At 34.9% G+C, this 16466-nt stretch overlaps 3 protein-coding genes across 3 annotated transcripts; 2 read left to right on the top strand and 1 right to left on the bottom strand.

Annotated features, from left to right (window-relative positions):
- Positions 1 to 2585: 2585 nt before the first annotated feature.
- On the bottom strand, positions 2586 to 7137 carry LOC140867095 (subtilisin-like protease SBT5.6). The gene is made up of 9 exons (XM_073272172.1): positions 7020 to 7137; positions 6738 to 6930; positions 6413 to 6595; positions 4898 to 5009; positions 4190 to 4751; positions 3987 to 4081; positions 3539 to 3884; positions 3243 to 3456; positions 2586 to 3115 (listed from the first exon to the last, which is right to left on the bottom strand). Exons 1-9 carry the CDS (start codon positions 7104 to 7106, stop codon positions 2586 to 2588), a joined length of 2322 nt encoding a protein of 773 aa, XP_073128273.1. The 5' UTR covers positions 7107 to 7137.
- Positions 7138 to 11366: 4229 nt separating this feature from the next.
- On the top strand, positions 11367 to 12687 carry LOC140866603 (uncharacterized). The gene is made up of 2 exons (XM_073271630.1): positions 11367 to 11870; positions 12194 to 12687. The coding sequence occupies exons 1-2, from the start codon at positions 11406 to 11408 to the stop codon at positions 12356 to 12358; spliced, it is 630 nt and encodes a 209-aa protein (XP_073127731.1). The 5' UTR covers positions 11367 to 11405; the 3' UTR covers positions 12359 to 12687.
- A 2028-nt stretch (positions 12688 to 14715) lies between these two features.
- Positions 14716 to 16404, top strand: LOC140864572 (GDSL esterase/lipase At5g45670). Its single transcript, XM_073268836.1, has 5 exons — positions 14716 to 15044; positions 15122 to 15246; positions 15331 to 15576; positions 15674 to 15929; positions 16020 to 16404. The coding sequence occupies exons 1-5, from the start codon at positions 14798 to 14800 to the stop codon at positions 16241 to 16243; spliced, it is 1098 nt and encodes a 365-aa protein (XP_073124937.1). The 5' UTR covers positions 14716 to 14797; the 3' UTR covers positions 16244 to 16404.
- The last annotated feature ends 62 nt before the right edge of the window (positions 16405 to 16466 follow it).

Raw genomic sequence — 16466 nt, forward strand, 5'->3', positions numbered from 1 at the left:
AGCTCGGCACGTTACGAACATGGGCGTGGGCTGGGCTTTAACATGATATAACTTTTTTGGACAAAAATCAATTAAATATTTTATTTTTGCTTCTGAATCAGTGCAACCATTCAACCCGAAACAGTGCAACTTTTCACAAACGGACGCGACCTTTTGGTCTGAACCAGTGCGTCATTTCGGCTGAACGGGTGCGTCTCTTCAGACCGAACCATTGCGTCTCCTCGGCCATGTGTGCAGTGAAGCGGTGCGATTGTCCGAGGCAGCCTTCCAACGTCTATAAATAGACCCCATCTGCATTCATTCCAACTCGCTCATTTCTGATTCTTTTCTTTCCTCTTGCATACTCATACTTCTGAGTTTAGAGTCTGTGTTTCTAAAACACTTTGATAGTGCTACTAATCGAAGTTGGAGATAGCGTTCTATCTTGAAAGACACTTTGATCAACCCGTAAGCACCTAGGCGGGCAAATTTGTCTTAAAGATAGAGAGTCAAATTCTCGGTCCGCTATCGTCTCTGTTGCTGCGTGCATGCTGTTGAAAAGTTCGTAACAATTATCTATATATAATATAATATATAATATTATTTATAATATATATATATAATATTTTATATAATATATATTATATAAAATATATATTATATAAAGGTTCGCGAGCCGGCTCGCGAACGTTCGAACAAAATATTTTAGGCTCGAGTTCAGCTCGTATAATAGTTCGAGTTCGGCTCGAGTTCGGATAGAGTTCGAAAAATTCGAATCCGAATCGAATATATTTCGAGCCGGCTCGAAAAGTTCGCGAGCCAGCTCAGCTCGTTTACAGCTCTACTTACAATCGAATATATGATATCATAAGTCAAACGTTGTGATTGCACTGTACATAAATGAAATTAAAGATTGATTATCACAAAAGAGAGAAGTAACTCTGGAGGGAAAAGGAAACGGCATAATTAAGTGATTTTAAGTCAGACAGTTGCTTGTGCAGACAAAATTAATTATGTTAGTTTTCTCTTAAAACCTCAATTAATATTTTAAGTACAAGATGAACGGGTCTGTTCAGCCAATGTTTATGCTGATTTAATTACATTACTAGTACCGTATTTCAGTGCACACATTTCGTGCTCATACAATCCGTTTTTTTAACGAAAACAAAAATTAAAAATTAAAAATTAAAAATAATGTTTTCCTAAACAAATAGTCACAAAAACGTAATATATATATATATATATGGTTCATAATCGGAATGATGATCGAAACGATATATCTTACAAAATTGGTCCAACCAGTCGGACCGTTTTAAACATAAGGCCGTACCTAAAAATCGTTTATATAATATAATATAATGAATAATATATTTTAAATTTATAAAATCCAAAATATTAATTAATTAAAAAAATCTAGGATTATTAAAATAATATTTTTAATGAAGTATAAATTACAAATAATCATTTATATATATATATATACATATAAATATTAATTTAAAGCTTTAAAAAAATTTAAAATAAATTGTCGAAAAAATTCGCAAAACTGGTTCGACCAGTTCAACCGGTGGAATCGGTTTTGGCCGGTTCTAGCCGGTTTAACTGTTAAACTTTTTTTTTAGAATGTTCTGGACCGAATCTGTGACTGGTTCTCGATCGAATCAATCGGTCCGATTTGGAAAACATGAATATCAACTTTACAAGATGAGTGACATTTTTGTAAATAAAAAAAAAATAAAATGGCACAAAGTGATTGTCACTTTGATAAATAATAAAACATCTAATATTAAAAAAAAGAAAGCCATATAAAATGAGTATAATTTGTCTAATAGTTTTTTGTTTTATTGCAAATTAAGTTATGATAGAATGATAATTTTAATTCAAATTTCATCAACTAATTGAAAGTTAGATAGTTAATAAGAAGTATATTATTCATAAATTCTAATTAAATCCAATGCGTTAAACGAGATAAATTTAATGATTAATTAAAACTTCCTTCTTATCCCAACGATGGTCCCATAATTAGCATCATGATTGGTTACGTACATACTATGATTCTCTAAAAAGAAAAAAATACTATGATTCGATCCTCGTAATAATAATAATAATAATAATAATAATAATAATAATAATAATAGTAATAATAAACGAAAAGTATCCACTCAAGACTCAGATCAATCAAAAAATTTTGAGGGATCCTTTTAATCAAGTATCCACTCAAATCAATCAAAAAAAGTATATTTCTGTACCATTTTTATGCGTTTACATCCAATATTTCGAATCAATTTTTTTCTTATTCGCAGCAATATTTTAATCTTATTATTATTATTATTTCGTACTATTGGTTAAAATGGATCGATTTAAAATTACACAATATTCATCTCAACATGAAATCATTAGCTTAATCAATTACGATCTTACGAATGCCCACGAATAATATGTTTAATTATATTCTTGAAACCAATTTATTGAAGACAAACACATACATGCCAACATATACTTAGAATTTGTTTGATCCTTTTACAAATAAAATATGACCATTCAAAATGGTTCACTGTTGCTTGATATAAATTAAGATCTTATTTTCTTGGATAACATCAAGGTATTCATGCAAGAGATAGCATTATAGGACTTGTGACCAGATGAATCCCGTCACTCCAACTGTACGAACCGTATGCGTATGCAAACTCGCTGGCATTGGTTCCGGCCGTCACGGTGATACTGAAGCTCTGCTTTTCCCCAAGGCTACTGAAGTTTAAAGTTTGTGGGCTGATTTCAATCACGTAACCTGGTGGGGTGTTTAGTATGAGTGAGTAGGAAGAGTTTTGCGTGCCTACATTTGTGACACTTCTGGTGACAGATAAAGATCCAATATTGATGAGGTTGCTTATTGCTAGTGATGGGTAGTTTAAATTGCTTGGAGAAGGTACATCTTGCGGACAGGTGAAATCTCGATCGAATGTGTTGCTTCTATTGTTGCAGAGGAAGAGGAGATAATCGGTGTAAGAAGCATCGTAGACGAGTCCAGGATCTACTGCTTTTGATGGCTGGATGTGGCCTGACCCGTAGTCAAATGGGCTCGCTGGATCACCAAGTGAATCTGTTATTTCGTTGCCTAAGTTGTTGGTTACTTTTGCTGCAAAAAAAGTAGGAAGCATGCAAGAGTACTGTCACGTTAGTATATATATATATGTTCAAGAAATGTCTTGAATATCATATATCATGACCTAGTGCATGCTTATATGTGGGGATTAATTCTTTACCGGTCGTCATAAGCGCGGATCTTATCGCGGCGCTGCTCCAATCAGGATGTATGGCTTTAAGAAGTGCAGCTGCTGCTGAAACATGAGGGCAAGACATGGATGTTCCGGAATCTATTTGGAACTTAGCTACTCGATTATCGGAAGGCACGTTTAGAGGAGAAGCTGCCTCACTCCATGCTGCCAGTATATTCAGTCCTGGAGCTGTGATATCAGGCTGCAATATATATATCCAGTAAAGAATCGTAAACAGAGTCGTTAATTTGATTAATTAGAAGAATGTTTTAATTAATTAGCACCTTGAGGATATTGGGTTCAATCAAGTTAGGGCCTCTAGAACTGAAACTGGCGACGAATGGGGCGGGTGCAGTGCCGATTAAAGTCCTGGCTGGAATCAACGTTGCGGATGGATTTAGTTGAGATTCTGTGTAATTTAAAAGGCCGGCTGTTTCATTTGAAAGGATTACGGTTCCTGGGATCAAATAAGGTCTGCCAATCACTCCTATTCCATCGAAACTATTTCCAAGCACAGTTGCTACGCCACCTGCCCTTTGAACTTCTAATGTTGCCAAAGTATCTCCTCTCCAACAGAAAACCGCTCTTCCTTTTACAAGAGAAGGCGAAAGTGTACCATTGCCGCAAAGTCTGTATGTGCAATTAACCGTAGAGTACAAAATATATAAGACTAATTACAAAATTTTCTATATATTAATTATATATGCATGTGAGTCCAGGCCAATTAATTACCCGGTGCTTGTATCGGTTGTTGTGCCTGGAATCTCGACGTCTCCTGCATAAACGAGTGGATAGGTCCCCTTCTGAAACGGAGTAACTGATTGTCCCTGATATATTGTAATAAAGAATTTAGTTTTGTGTAAACTAAAATATATTATATATAAGCATTCAATATTGTTAATAACGACTAGCTAGCTAGGTACGTATATAAGTACCTCCAAAACCATGCCGTTTCCAATAACTAGAGGAGAGGAGAAAACTCGATCGATGCTACTGGCCCCAACAGTGAGGATCCATGGCGCCACATTAGTCACCGTAGACGTAGAAGGACCACTGTTTCCAGCGCTGCAAACTACCACAATGTCCCGTTTGGCCGCATGTAATGCTCCTATAGCAACCCCATCTTCATAGTATGGGACGGCAACGGACTTACCTAGGGACGCACTGATCACTTGTACTCCATCCGCTATCGCATCGTCGAACGCAGCTAGAACGTCGTCGTCCAGGCAGGTGTTGCCCTCTGCCGGGATTTGGCCGGGAACCAGCCAACATACTTTATAGATGGCCAATCGCACTAGTGGGGCTCCCCCTGAAGCCGTGCCATTGCCGAAACCTCCGACCGCGGCAGCATTGTCCACTCGACGTCCACCTATGGTCGATGATGTATGAGTTCCGTGGCCATATATGTCCCTAGGTGATGGCAAGTCATTTGTCTGGTTTATGGGCCCAAAATTTGCTTCGTAACCCTTCAAGTAGTAACGAGCTCCGATTAATTTTCTGCAAATAATTAAAAACCATATATATATTTCCTCATTATATATATAGCTAGGTACATTAATTAATTGGAAGTGTGCGAATTATATATATGGGGAAGAAAAATGTATATATAACGATCGATTAGCTTTAATACATGCATCACGTACCTATTGCAATGAGAAGAATTGAAGGCAACCCCTTCCACACAAGTCCCATTCCAGGATGCTGGCACAGGATCCATCCCTTCGTCGCTGAAACTAGCAGACTCGGGCCATACGCCTACGATGTGACATATATATACGTACATCTTATGTTATATGTTCATCCATTTTTAGTTGAAAATTTAAATACAAATTCGGAGATTTTTAACTCATAAACAGGCCCTTTTTTTAAAAAAAAAAAAAAAAAAACCTCATAAACATGCTAAAATTATGGGGAGTAACACAACATTTGTTAATCACACTTCAACCTACCTTTTGAATTCATTAAAAGACCAATATTATACGGTAAATACCACTTACTACTCTTATTAATTTTTGTAGCATATGCACCCAATACCCTCTATTAAATTTTCTTGTGTTTATTCATAAAATTACATAACATGAATTTTATTTCTTTCATTTACATTTCCCACCAATTTACTGTAATAAAAAATATTCTCTGCATCATGTTATTTTTATATAATACGTATAATTATTAAATGCTAATTAATACATTCATTCTAGTTAATTTTTTTAAAAAATGTTTTCTAATTTTTATTTAAATATTTTTTTTACTTTTTATTAGTTTTTGTGCCATTATTTCTCTAGTTTTTAATATAAATAGAATTATAGCTTTAAAAGTATAAAAGTTAAATTCAATTCATGAATAGAAAAAATTTCAAATAAATTCTAAAATTTATTAAGATGCAGCCTTTTTCAGAATAATTATATATAAATGCATGTATAGAATTTCAATTCAATATATTTTTATTTTAAATTAAAAAATTTTGAAACTCAATAAAAAATTAAATTAATTAATTGAAAAAACTTTTGAAAATATTATTTGGTTCCCATTAAAATTTTGAAAAGTTATGACACATGAGTTATTAAAAAAACAAATTAAGAGTTAAATAAATTATGAGACACAAATGACATTATTTTGTATTAAAAAGTAAAGTAAATATTGAATATGTTATCATGTAATAAAATTCCAAAATTTTGAAAAAACTTTTTAGTAAATTGAGAGAAAAGTAACTCAAATGAAACGAAAATTCATATTAATATGGAATTGTAATTGATTATAAAATGGAAAGTATTTACTACCATTTTTATTGGCTTTATTTATGTCAAAAACTTAATTAGAATGATAAAAGGTATATTATGGTCACCTCGTGAATTTATAAAACGGCAAGTTTGAGTGAGATTAACAAAATTTGGGGTCAAATTAAATAACCCTCCCCTAAAATTATATATGTTATTTGAAAACTTACTATAAATATATTTTGTTTTTTGTTTTCCTCTGACTTTTTTGATCAATTATTTTATTAATTATTTTTGTCATCTTTCTTGTTCTCTTAAGTTATTGACCCTTACAATATGTTATACAGAAATTTGATGACAACATATGAATATGGGATTCAGTAGCTAGGAATTAACAAGAAGCGAAGGAATATGAAATATGTATGTCTGAAATAAATTTACCGCTATCAAGTACCCCAACGATGACATCCTTTCCATAACCAGCACTAGTCAGAAATCCTTCTCCATTGACTTGTGTAGGATCCCAATCTGCTTCCAGCAAGTTAATGAAATCCCATGATCTTGTCGTGTGAAGCCTATTGTTTCTGGGGTGACTGCGAAACACCGATATTACCCCATCCATATCTGCTAGCCGTGTATATATAATTATCAGCATATATATATATATATATATATATGATCAAAAGCATGATTAATATATATATTAGAAACAATATTTATATAATTTAAATGAAATTGAGCTATGTATGATCGATGATGAACTGACCTGCTATCATCTCGGCTTCTTCGGGGTAGAGCAAGGCTGAGAAACCATTTATAACGTTCTTGTAGCTGTAAATTATACATTTTTTAGCTTCTTCTTTCGAACCCTTTACGCTTTGCAAGTACGAATGATGAATATCTTCAATTTCTTGAAAAGTTTTCGTGCCACTATGCTCTCCAAGGTACACTATATAGACCTGGAAGGTGGAAATCTATGAGAATATTAAAGAGAACTTACAAAAAAAAAAAAAAAAAAAAAAAGTTTAGACAATTTCTAATTAAATACCTGTCGTTCAGCACATGAAATGCATGAGACATGCAACAGTACTAGAAATATTGAGAAAACAACGAACGAATAATTATTCATTTTCATCGCAAGCTTCAATATATTTACTGTATATATATTCTTGCAGAGATGCTGATTTGTTCAGACCGATGATGTTCTCTTGCAGTTTATATAGAAGCAGATGATCTCTCCCCAGGTTAACTTTGTTAGCCATGTTTCAATAATGGTGGTGGAACTTTTATATTTTAATTTATTTAGGTTTGATTATATATATATATAACAAATGGGAGGACGAAGATTAAGAATGCATGAGAGTTTGATTTGTTCTCTAGCATATATATACAATATTGTTAATTCATTGTTTGACATTAACAACGTAAACTAATGGATATATATATATGAAATTATCAACAACAAAAAATGGATATACATGAGATCAGTTTGATTTGTTCCTTGCAACAATATGGTTTATGCCATCGAGGGGTGTCCTAGTTAGTGGAGTAAGTGAGCAATTGACCAAAACTCAAGATCTAGAGTTCGATTCTTCCTACCAACAATTTCTTGGAATACTATAGTTTGTCGTACAGGGCTAGCCTAGTACGTACGGTTTATCTGGCAAACACAGTTTGCAGACTATTGCATTAATCCGGAGATTTATATCCAATGCACACCAAAAAGTAACGACTTGGAATTTCCACGTCATATAATAATAATAATAATAATAATAATAATAATAATAATAATAATAATAATTTGGTTCTCCTAAGAATTACTAGTGACTATATATAATTAAATGATAAGTTAAGACACTACAATGCTTCATACGAAATTTTTATTTAGACTTTGGATCAACTTTTAGGAATTGAATAATGAAAACTCAGTAATCATAACTTTTAGTGCTTAATGAACCCTGATATGAAACAAATACTACAATATTCAGTTCACATTTTGTTTAAAAATAAAAATAAAAATAAAAATAAAAGAGCGGCGGAATATTCTCATTTAATGAATTTAATTTTTAGACCAAAACCTTATTCAAAATTTTAATTAATTAATTAATAGTGAAAATGAAGACTAATGTCGTTAATTAAATGACTTTCCTTTCTTAGTCAACGGTGATAAACAAATACGATTAGGTAAGATAAATTTTATTGAAAAATGTATATATATACTCAGTCAAGTAAAAAAATTTTTTTATCATCGAATCTTTTCTTTTTAAATTGAAGCATTCTACCCCGGCCAATATAATAATTAATCGGTTGCATTTTGTTTGTTTTCTTTTCTTTTCTTTTCTTTTTCCCCTCTTTTTTTTTTAAAAAAAATAAAATTACTTGATGAAATTATCAACCAAGTGCACATACAAGTAATTTTTAATGAAAATTTGTGGTCAATGCTACTTTTTCACATTGATATTATCACGCGGATCATGCCTCGTCTAGACCCACATAAGCACAAATTTACAATGAGTTTAATATAACTATTTTTTTTTTTTTTATCTCTTCTCATTTTATGAAAATGATTGACACAATAAATTTCTATAAAATTACATTACAAACACTTATAAATCTTATAAAATTTTATTAATTGGGACGGAAACAATCAACCTCTTAATACGATTTTCTAAAACAACGTATAGTTCCCAACTTCTTATATGAAAATATAATTACTATCTAGTTCATTCATTAATTGATAAATAACACCGTGACAAAAATGTTAAATCAAACATTTTTTGGCGGGCACGTACGTTTCACTTGTATCCAAGGACCAAGATACTAGTAATTATCATGGTCAAATTCAAGGCAATAAAATCTGAATATTATGAAGTTATTTTGCCTCTTTTTTCCCCTAAACATTTAACAATATTCCGTATTCGGACTTGTTTCATTTTTTGTATGAGGACTTTTCAGATACCCAACAATATTTTCTCACCTCGTTTCCTTAGTTGTTTTTTTTTATTTTTCGCATTACTAAAACACGGTACCGGGTTTTAGTGATCGGAGACGAGTTAAACATCATTGATCGGGCAACTGAAAATTTATATATATATATATATATATATTCAAAACAACTAAACAACTAAACAAGAAATGATCAAACAGCAGCTTAAAAAATATACAAACTTGCGCGACCGAGTTTGCATAGGTAAACAAGAACTGAAACAAATGGCAAATTGGAAATAAAATACTTTTTCAACTCAAAACAAAAAACAAAACAAATATTAATGGCATGTTTTATATATTTTATGGAGTGAAAGTGACGTTGTGTTTTTAATAAATAATACTCCTTTTATCTCAATTTTATAGGTTTCATTTTTTTTTCGATTATAGCAAATATGCAGTAGTTTTTTTTTCTTGTATTTAACTCATTAACTAATAAGTACTGGAAATTAAAGGTATAATAATCTTTTGAATAGATTAAATAAAATTGAAATAGGAAGATTGTTCATAAACTTTTTTACAATGATTTTATTAATTGCATGAAAAGCAAACAAATTTGTGTAGTTGAAATGAAATGAGTTATTAAAAATCTAAAAACATTAGTTTTCTTACACGCGTGATGTTTTAACTTTTATATATAAAACCAACGACATTTGTGCCTCATGACCTTGTCTAATTCTATCAGTCTAAAACTTGTGACAGGTGACAACCAAATCATGTTATTAATTACAAATTAAAGTCAAATAATTATCTGATTAAGTAATTAAATTCTTTTTTTAATGACACAATGCATTGATACAATACTCGGAAAAAATGGAATTTTTTTTAATGTGGAAATGGATTTTTTTTTAAAAAAATTTGGGCTTCTTTACTATCAAATTGCATTATTAGTCAGTTATTTTGTTTTTCTTATAATTTTATCATTTCAACGTAGGATCAATGTAGAGTCGACGTTATGTAGATAATTGACATGCATGTTCTGTGCAATATTCTAGTGGAACAAAAGATTTAAATTATCAAAAATTTAAAAATATATATATGACAAAAATTAAAATTTCATAATTTATTATTAAAATTTCAAAGAGCCAACTAAACAGCATGTGGGAAAAATTTATTATTTTCTTATTTTATAAAATAACCTCCTCATTATATGTGCGCACCTAGCTCAATGGTACCAGGGATGATAAGAACTTGTACTTAAGCCTGGAAGTGGAAGGTTCGATCCCTGGGGAAGACAAAAACTCACTACCAGGAGTGGGGAGGTCATGAGTGCGATGTTTGTCGAACCATGCGATCCGAGCCCATGCTATAGGCTGGGGAGGGATGCGGTGGAAGGACGTGAGTCGTTACATAAAAGGGCGCCCTTTTATGTAGAGACCTATGTCTCTCTCATGATCTTCTCCCCCTGATGGGGAGTTTTTGCCCTTCCCAGGATTCGAACATGCACCTCCAGGTCTTAAATGCAATGTTTCCTCAACAGGGGCGGCCCTAAGGTATTGCGGGCCGGGCAACCACCCACGGCCCTACCTTGATATGGGCCCCCGATTATTTTTAAAAAATTAGTTTTAAATAAATATTCAGCAGACGTAGTTATCCATGACAGTTGTCCATGTAATCGAAATTATATATATATATATAATAAAGCACGATGGTGTCTTAGTAACTACTGTTTGGTATTTTTATATGAACTTTCAAGATTAAATTAAAAAAAATATTATTTAACAGTTTTAATTTAAGTTCATGCAATTTTCTCACCATTTCATAGTTCAAGTTTAATATATTTTAATTTTAAAATTCAAAAATCAAATCTCACATATGTTTATCCTTTTGAGTTGGTTTCTTATTTTTTTTTAAATTAACAAATTTTATTTATAAATTATTTAATATGATAATTTGATAAGCAACTGCGTGTGCAAAATGCTACTATCATTTATAAACAATCATATGATTTCTTTCTTCTCCATTCCCGAACCTCCTAGGCTAGAGGTGTCAAAATATGCTCTCGTCACGCCATACAAAATTGGTGGATTGGGTTGACAATTTTCCAACTCGTCTAAAAGATGGGATGGGCCGTCCCGTCCCACCTAATGATGGGTTGTGGTAGGTTGCTGGTTGGCCCGCAAAAACTCGTCAATTTACACGTGAACCCGCCGGATTGACCCGCTCTGTCATCTAAAATAAGTGAGTTGGGTTGGTGTTTTCATAACCCACCTAAAATATGGGCCGCCCCGCCCCGCGTAATGGTGGGTTACGACGGGTTATGGGTCGGCCCGTCCCATTGGCCCGTTTTGACACCTTTATCCTAGGCCAAGGCTTCTATTGGCCTGTTTTGACACCGACGGGTTGTGAACCGGCCGCCCGTTTGGCCCGTTTTGCCAGAGGTTTATATTTCGAAGTTGGTTTCAGTATAATGGTAAGTACTCCGGTTATACATATTCCACGGCCATAAATGGCGGCTTCTCCGCCGCTGATTCTGTTCATTTCTATGCTTCTGCTATCTACTACGCTGTCTCATTCCTTATTATTCGCCAATTACCGCACCCTCGTGTCCCTTTCCCATTCCCTCGCTTCTCGCGTAGCTACCCTCAGAGCTGCTCGCGGCGACGTTGCTGGCGCGGCACGGGCCAGGAATTTGGCTCAGAATATCGAGCATGCGACGGGCCTTGGATTCTACAAGTTTGTTTTGAATACGGGATGGGATTTTCTAAAGAATTTCGCGTGGAGTGATCCTATGTCATTTGGAACCCTAGCCGCCGTTCTGCCGGATCTGAAGGAGTTGTTGGTGGCTGTAGGCGACTTTAATCGAATCAACTCGGACGCGGGGAGGGTGGCCTGGATAGGTCGAAATTACGGGAATATCTTACGGGTTTCGACGTCGATCTTCACACGTCTGCTGAAAGTTTTTGGTCAATCCGTATGTCTTTCTGGTTAACTTGTTCCTTTTCTCTTACTAATTGCAGTACTTCTTTAATGTTTAAAATAACTGCTGGGGGCTGGCTGTTTTGTCTGCCACGCAATTGCATTTTGATGAAATGAAATCTATCTTGGACGGGCATTTCGGAAATTGTTCCGTGTATTTGTGCATGCGCAAATATCTCAAAATTGCTGTATGGTCTGTAGTTCACAATGCCTAATTACCGATATGTTCATTTTCAGAATACCTGTATCGTCTATGATATCTTTTATATGGTGATAATTTAATTGTTGGGTAATGGTGTAATGCTGGTGAAATGACAGGGCTCGACACGAAAATGGTTGGAGGTGCTGCAGAAAGAAGTTGTGGAGGGTGATTTGCTGAAGGACTGCCTTGAGTTGGGTGCTAATGACCTCCAGGGCTTTATCCAAGTTTTCAAGGACATTGTTAGTCAATATGCCTATGCCTCAACGAAGACGGAGCTGTGAGAGAAGTTGTATTGTGTGGTGAAGAACCATTCAATACGACGAAAATGAATTTTGTGCTATGGCTTGAATGAACTTCTCTGAGCCATGTGGAGTGCACCTTTCAAACACTTTTGTTGCCTCACAGATATTTCTCTGGTGGAGGATATATTTTTTGTAGCGAAAGTGTCTGACTAGAGTTTTCCATTTCCCTTCACCCCATTGCCTGAGAAATGTGAGGACCACAGGATGAGCATTTTGTTGCAGCAAAGAGTTTTTGAGCTATGTCGCTGTTGTAATATCTGCACCGGGTATAACCTTATTATATGCTTATGTAAATGGTGTCATGATGATTGTGCATGAAATTTCTACTTTCTAGCTGAATGTAGTCTATTCAGAGTTTTTTTCTTAAGAGTGATTGTTTGGGTCCACGATTTTATTTTCTGGAGTATTGCTTCTTTCAAGGATAAATTGTTGAATGGCATCTTCTGGCCTTCAAAGCAGCTTGTTTTTGTTTAATCACATGATTTGTTTTCAAGCCTATAGTTGAATATCCTGTGTAGACGGAAGTGAGTTTCTATGATGCAAAAGTTATCTTGTTACCCATGGGTAGGCAACTGGAGCCACAAGTCTGTTCTTTGGAAAAGGGTTCAATTGCATTGCAACTGTAGCCACAAGTCTGTTCTCGAATCAGTGCTTGACTATCTTGATTAACCCTGCGTTCTCCAATTGGCCCGCTCCTGATTTCTAACTGGTAACATGCATGAACTGTTTATTTAGAAACTGTTTTTGTTATCTTTCATGATCTTTGATTGAGCACATATCGTTTAGTCGTTTCTCAAAATGGCATAGGACAAATTACAATTGAACTGACATCGCATTGGATTTCTATTTTGCTATATCCCTCCATTCGAATGAAGTAGACTTGCTTTTTCTTGTATGTGTTCCTAGCATATTACATTCATACAAGCACACACGAGAGTCCTCCGTGTTCAAATCGAGTTCCATCCAAATTGCCAGATTAGGCCAGGACTAAACGTTTACGTAATGAAGAAGCTTGAGGTACCCTACAAAAGAGCGTTGAAATTTGGGCGTGCGGTGCCGGTGATGGAGACCGGCATCCTCAGGCACTTGCTTGTGAACCTTTTTGAAGTATTGTTGCTTCAACTGCCTCATTTATTGAAACAACAGCACCAAAAACTTCAAAGCCTTTATCCCATGTCCATGTGCAATCAATGCATGTCATCCTATTAGTCAATGCAATCATAGCCTAATCCGTGGCGCTCCGTTTGCTGTTTATTAAATTTATATTCATATTGAATCATTTATCTGTGATTGGTGTTGCATTTTCTACCGCATTAATCGTTTCTCATAGCCGGAGAACTACTTTAAACTAGTTGACAATTTTGTATACCGTTGCCATGTGAAGAAGGGATGGGGAATTAATAGCTTTCACTTACATGTAAACACTGGTAAAACACAACACGTTACCACCCACGACTTAGTCCTTCACATTAAATTCAGTGGTTGCTTTGCTACCTAACTTAATTACTAATGGTGTGCTCATGATCATAGTATCAAGTTTCTACTAATGCACAAGCATTCTTTATCAAATTGAACTGCCCGATTTAGACCTGATCGTGGTTTTTATAGTTTAATTGTTGAAAAATTAGTTTGATTACCCCACTTATTTTATCATTGTTTTTCCTTTTCCAGTGAAAAAAGATAAAGAATAAATTTTGATTCTAATCGTTTATCTAAATAGTTTGGCTCGATTCTTCTGGCTGGATTTTCTTAAAGTTTTGATTTGCTTTGTTATGTTTCGCTAGTATTTTGTGAATTAAAGTCAGTAATAATCTGGATATATATGGTCGAGAGATGATATATGGTCAATGATTATTCATGGAACTTGAAACTAATCACAGTAAAGTTGAAATGATTTGTGGTATGTTTTTATTTAAACACATAAATCGAAATATCATTCCATACACGACAGAATTCATGCTAGCATAAAAATAGGATCCTAATGTTGAATCTAACTATCTAAAATTGATTTGAACATACGTAGTTTATAACATGTATATTGCACAACCAAATTAAAATTTAACATTTAGAATAGTAACCTTGTACAAAAGTTAAATATTTAATATATCAAATTTATTCATGCAAGATCACTTGAGCTTCCAAATATCTAAGTTACAAAGAATCGACATTACCATCGATCACCGTCGAAATCTCGCATCACGTCCGCGTGAAATCAATGCATCTATCTATCCAACCACATTTCTGTAAACTCCAAACCTTTCCCAAAATGTCAACCCCGTTCTGAAAATCTTGCATGTCCCCCATTCCCAATACTATATATATGTATGCTCTCAACCTTCATTCATGCCACAGAAACATTCTTCCTCTTAACATATTCACACTTACTAGAGCACACAAGAATTCGCCGTATATACGAAAATGGGTGGTGGGATTCAGAGATGGATGCTGGTGGTTATTGCGTTAGTAGCCGTTTTCGCTTTGAATCGGGCTGCGGCGGATCCTCAGGTCCCCTGTTACTTCATATTTGGTGATTCCTTAGTGGACAATGGTAACAACAATAACATTCAGTCACTGGCCAGAGCTAATTATTTGCCTTATGGGATTGATTTCCCTGCTGGCCCGACTGGGAGGTTTTCCAATGGTAAAACCACAGTCGATGTCATTGGTAAGCTATTTTTCTACTTCTCTCTTGCATACTTATTAATAATTTCATGACTAATGTGAAGGGATCATGTTCTACAGCTGAACAACTAGGCTTTGATGATTACATCCCGCCGTACGCCACCGCCCGTGGCCAGCAAATACTCAGGGGAGTGAACTATGCATCTGCTGCTGCCGGAATCAGACAGGAAACCGGCCGGCAATTGGTATGGCTTTAATAAAAAAAAGGCACGTGATGCTTCACAACACTAGCACAGAGTAATAATTCATACCAAAATCTTGTTAAACAGGGCGCCCGGATCGATTTCACGGGACAAATAAACAATTACAAGAACACAGTCTCTCAGATTGTGAACATACTCGGCGACGAAAACACTGCTGCAGATTATCTGAGCAAGTGCATTTTCTCCATTGGAATAGGCAGCAACGACTACCTTAACAACTATTTCATGCCTAACTATTACCCCACCAGCCGCCAATACACGCCTCAACAATATGCGGACGTTCTCATTCAACAGTATTCCCAGCAACTCACGGTAACAACCCCTGTCTCAAGTTTTTAATCCTTTGAATCTTGTTACTTTTCTTGGATGATTCTTGATCCTAATTATTTCATTTCTATTTCTTGTGTAGAGTTTGTATAACTTTGGAGCTAGGAAGTTTGCTTTGGTCGGAATAGGCCAAATCGGGTGCAGCCCAAATGCATTGGCACAAAACAGCCCCGATGGAACCACATGCGTGCAAAGAATCAACAGCGCAAACCAACTTTTCAACACTAAACTCAAGGGATTGGTTGGTAGCCTTAACCAGAATACAAGGGATGCTAAGTTTATCTACATCGACGCTTACGGAATATTTCAGGATTTGATTAGCAGTCCTGCGTCATTCGGTAAGCATGCATATACTGAACATCACAACATCAGATCATTCAGAGTTGCAAGATTCATTACAGGCTAACATTCTTGTTTTCCCATGTCAGGATTTAGGGTGACGAATGCTGGATGTTGTGGTGTGGGGAGGAACAATGGACAGATAACATGCCTCCCGTTTCAACCTTCGTGCCAAGACCGGAACCAGTATCTGTTCTGGGATGCATTCCATCCAACAGAAGCGGCGAATATCGTGGTCGGGCGGCGATCATATCGTGCTGCTAAGGCATCCGACGCATATCCCTACGATATCAGTCGCTTAGCTCAATCCTAAAAACAAAGAGAGATTTTGATAGTATTCGTATTTTTGTGTTTTGCTCTATTACTTACTGTTTTAATTCGATCGTATGTTTTGAGGAATTTATGTATGTGGTGACGAATTATGTCATTTATCGTAGGTAACAAGAATCAATGGAAATGGTCAATTATATATTACTATTCTGGGGTAGAATTCATTGGGATGAGTCCATTTACACTTCACATTAAATATTCATGGT

Source organism: Henckelia pumila, chromosome 4 (genome assembly GCF_033568475.1).
Source record: "Henckelia pumila isolate YLH828 chromosome 4, ASM3356847v2, whole genome shotgun sequence".
NCBI lineage: Eukaryota > Viridiplantae > Streptophyta > Magnoliopsida > Lamiales > Gesneriaceae > Henckelia > Henckelia pumila.

Excerpts from the sequence above, each read along its gene's own strand:
- LOC140867095 (XM_073272172.1), bottom strand. The coding sequence starts at position 7,106 with ATGAAAATGAATAATTATTCGTTCGTTGTTTTCTCAATATTTCTAGTA. Across the intron at positions 3,885-3,986 it reads ACAACCGATACAAGCACCGG|ACTTTGCGGCAATGGTACAC; the intron begins GTAATTAATTGG and ends TTGCACATACAG. Across the intron at positions 3,457-3,538 it reads TTGAACCCAATATCCTCAAG|CCTGATATCACAGCTCCAGG; the intron begins GTGCTAATTAAT and ends TATATATTGCAG.
- LOC140866603 (XM_073271630.1), top strand. The coding sequence starts at position 11,406 with ATGGCGGCTTCTCCGCCGCTGATTCTGTTCATTTCTATGCTTCTGCTA. Across the intron at positions 11,871-12,193 it reads TGAAAGTTTTTGGTCAATCC|GGCTCGACACGAAAATGGTT; the intron begins GTATGTCTTTCT and ends GTGAAATGACAG.
- LOC140864572 (XM_073268836.1), top strand. The coding sequence starts at position 14,798 with ATGGGTGGTGGGATTCAGAGATGGATGCTGGTGGTTATTGCGTTAGTA. Across the intron at positions 15,045-15,121 it reads AACCACAGTCGATGTCATTG|CTGAACAACTAGGCTTTGAT; the intron begins GTAAGCTATTTT and ends CATGTTCTACAG. Across the intron at positions 15,930-16,019 it reads TAGCAGTCCTGCGTCATTCG|GATTTAGGGTGACGAATGCT; the intron begins GTAAGCATGCAT and ends TTCCCATGTCAG.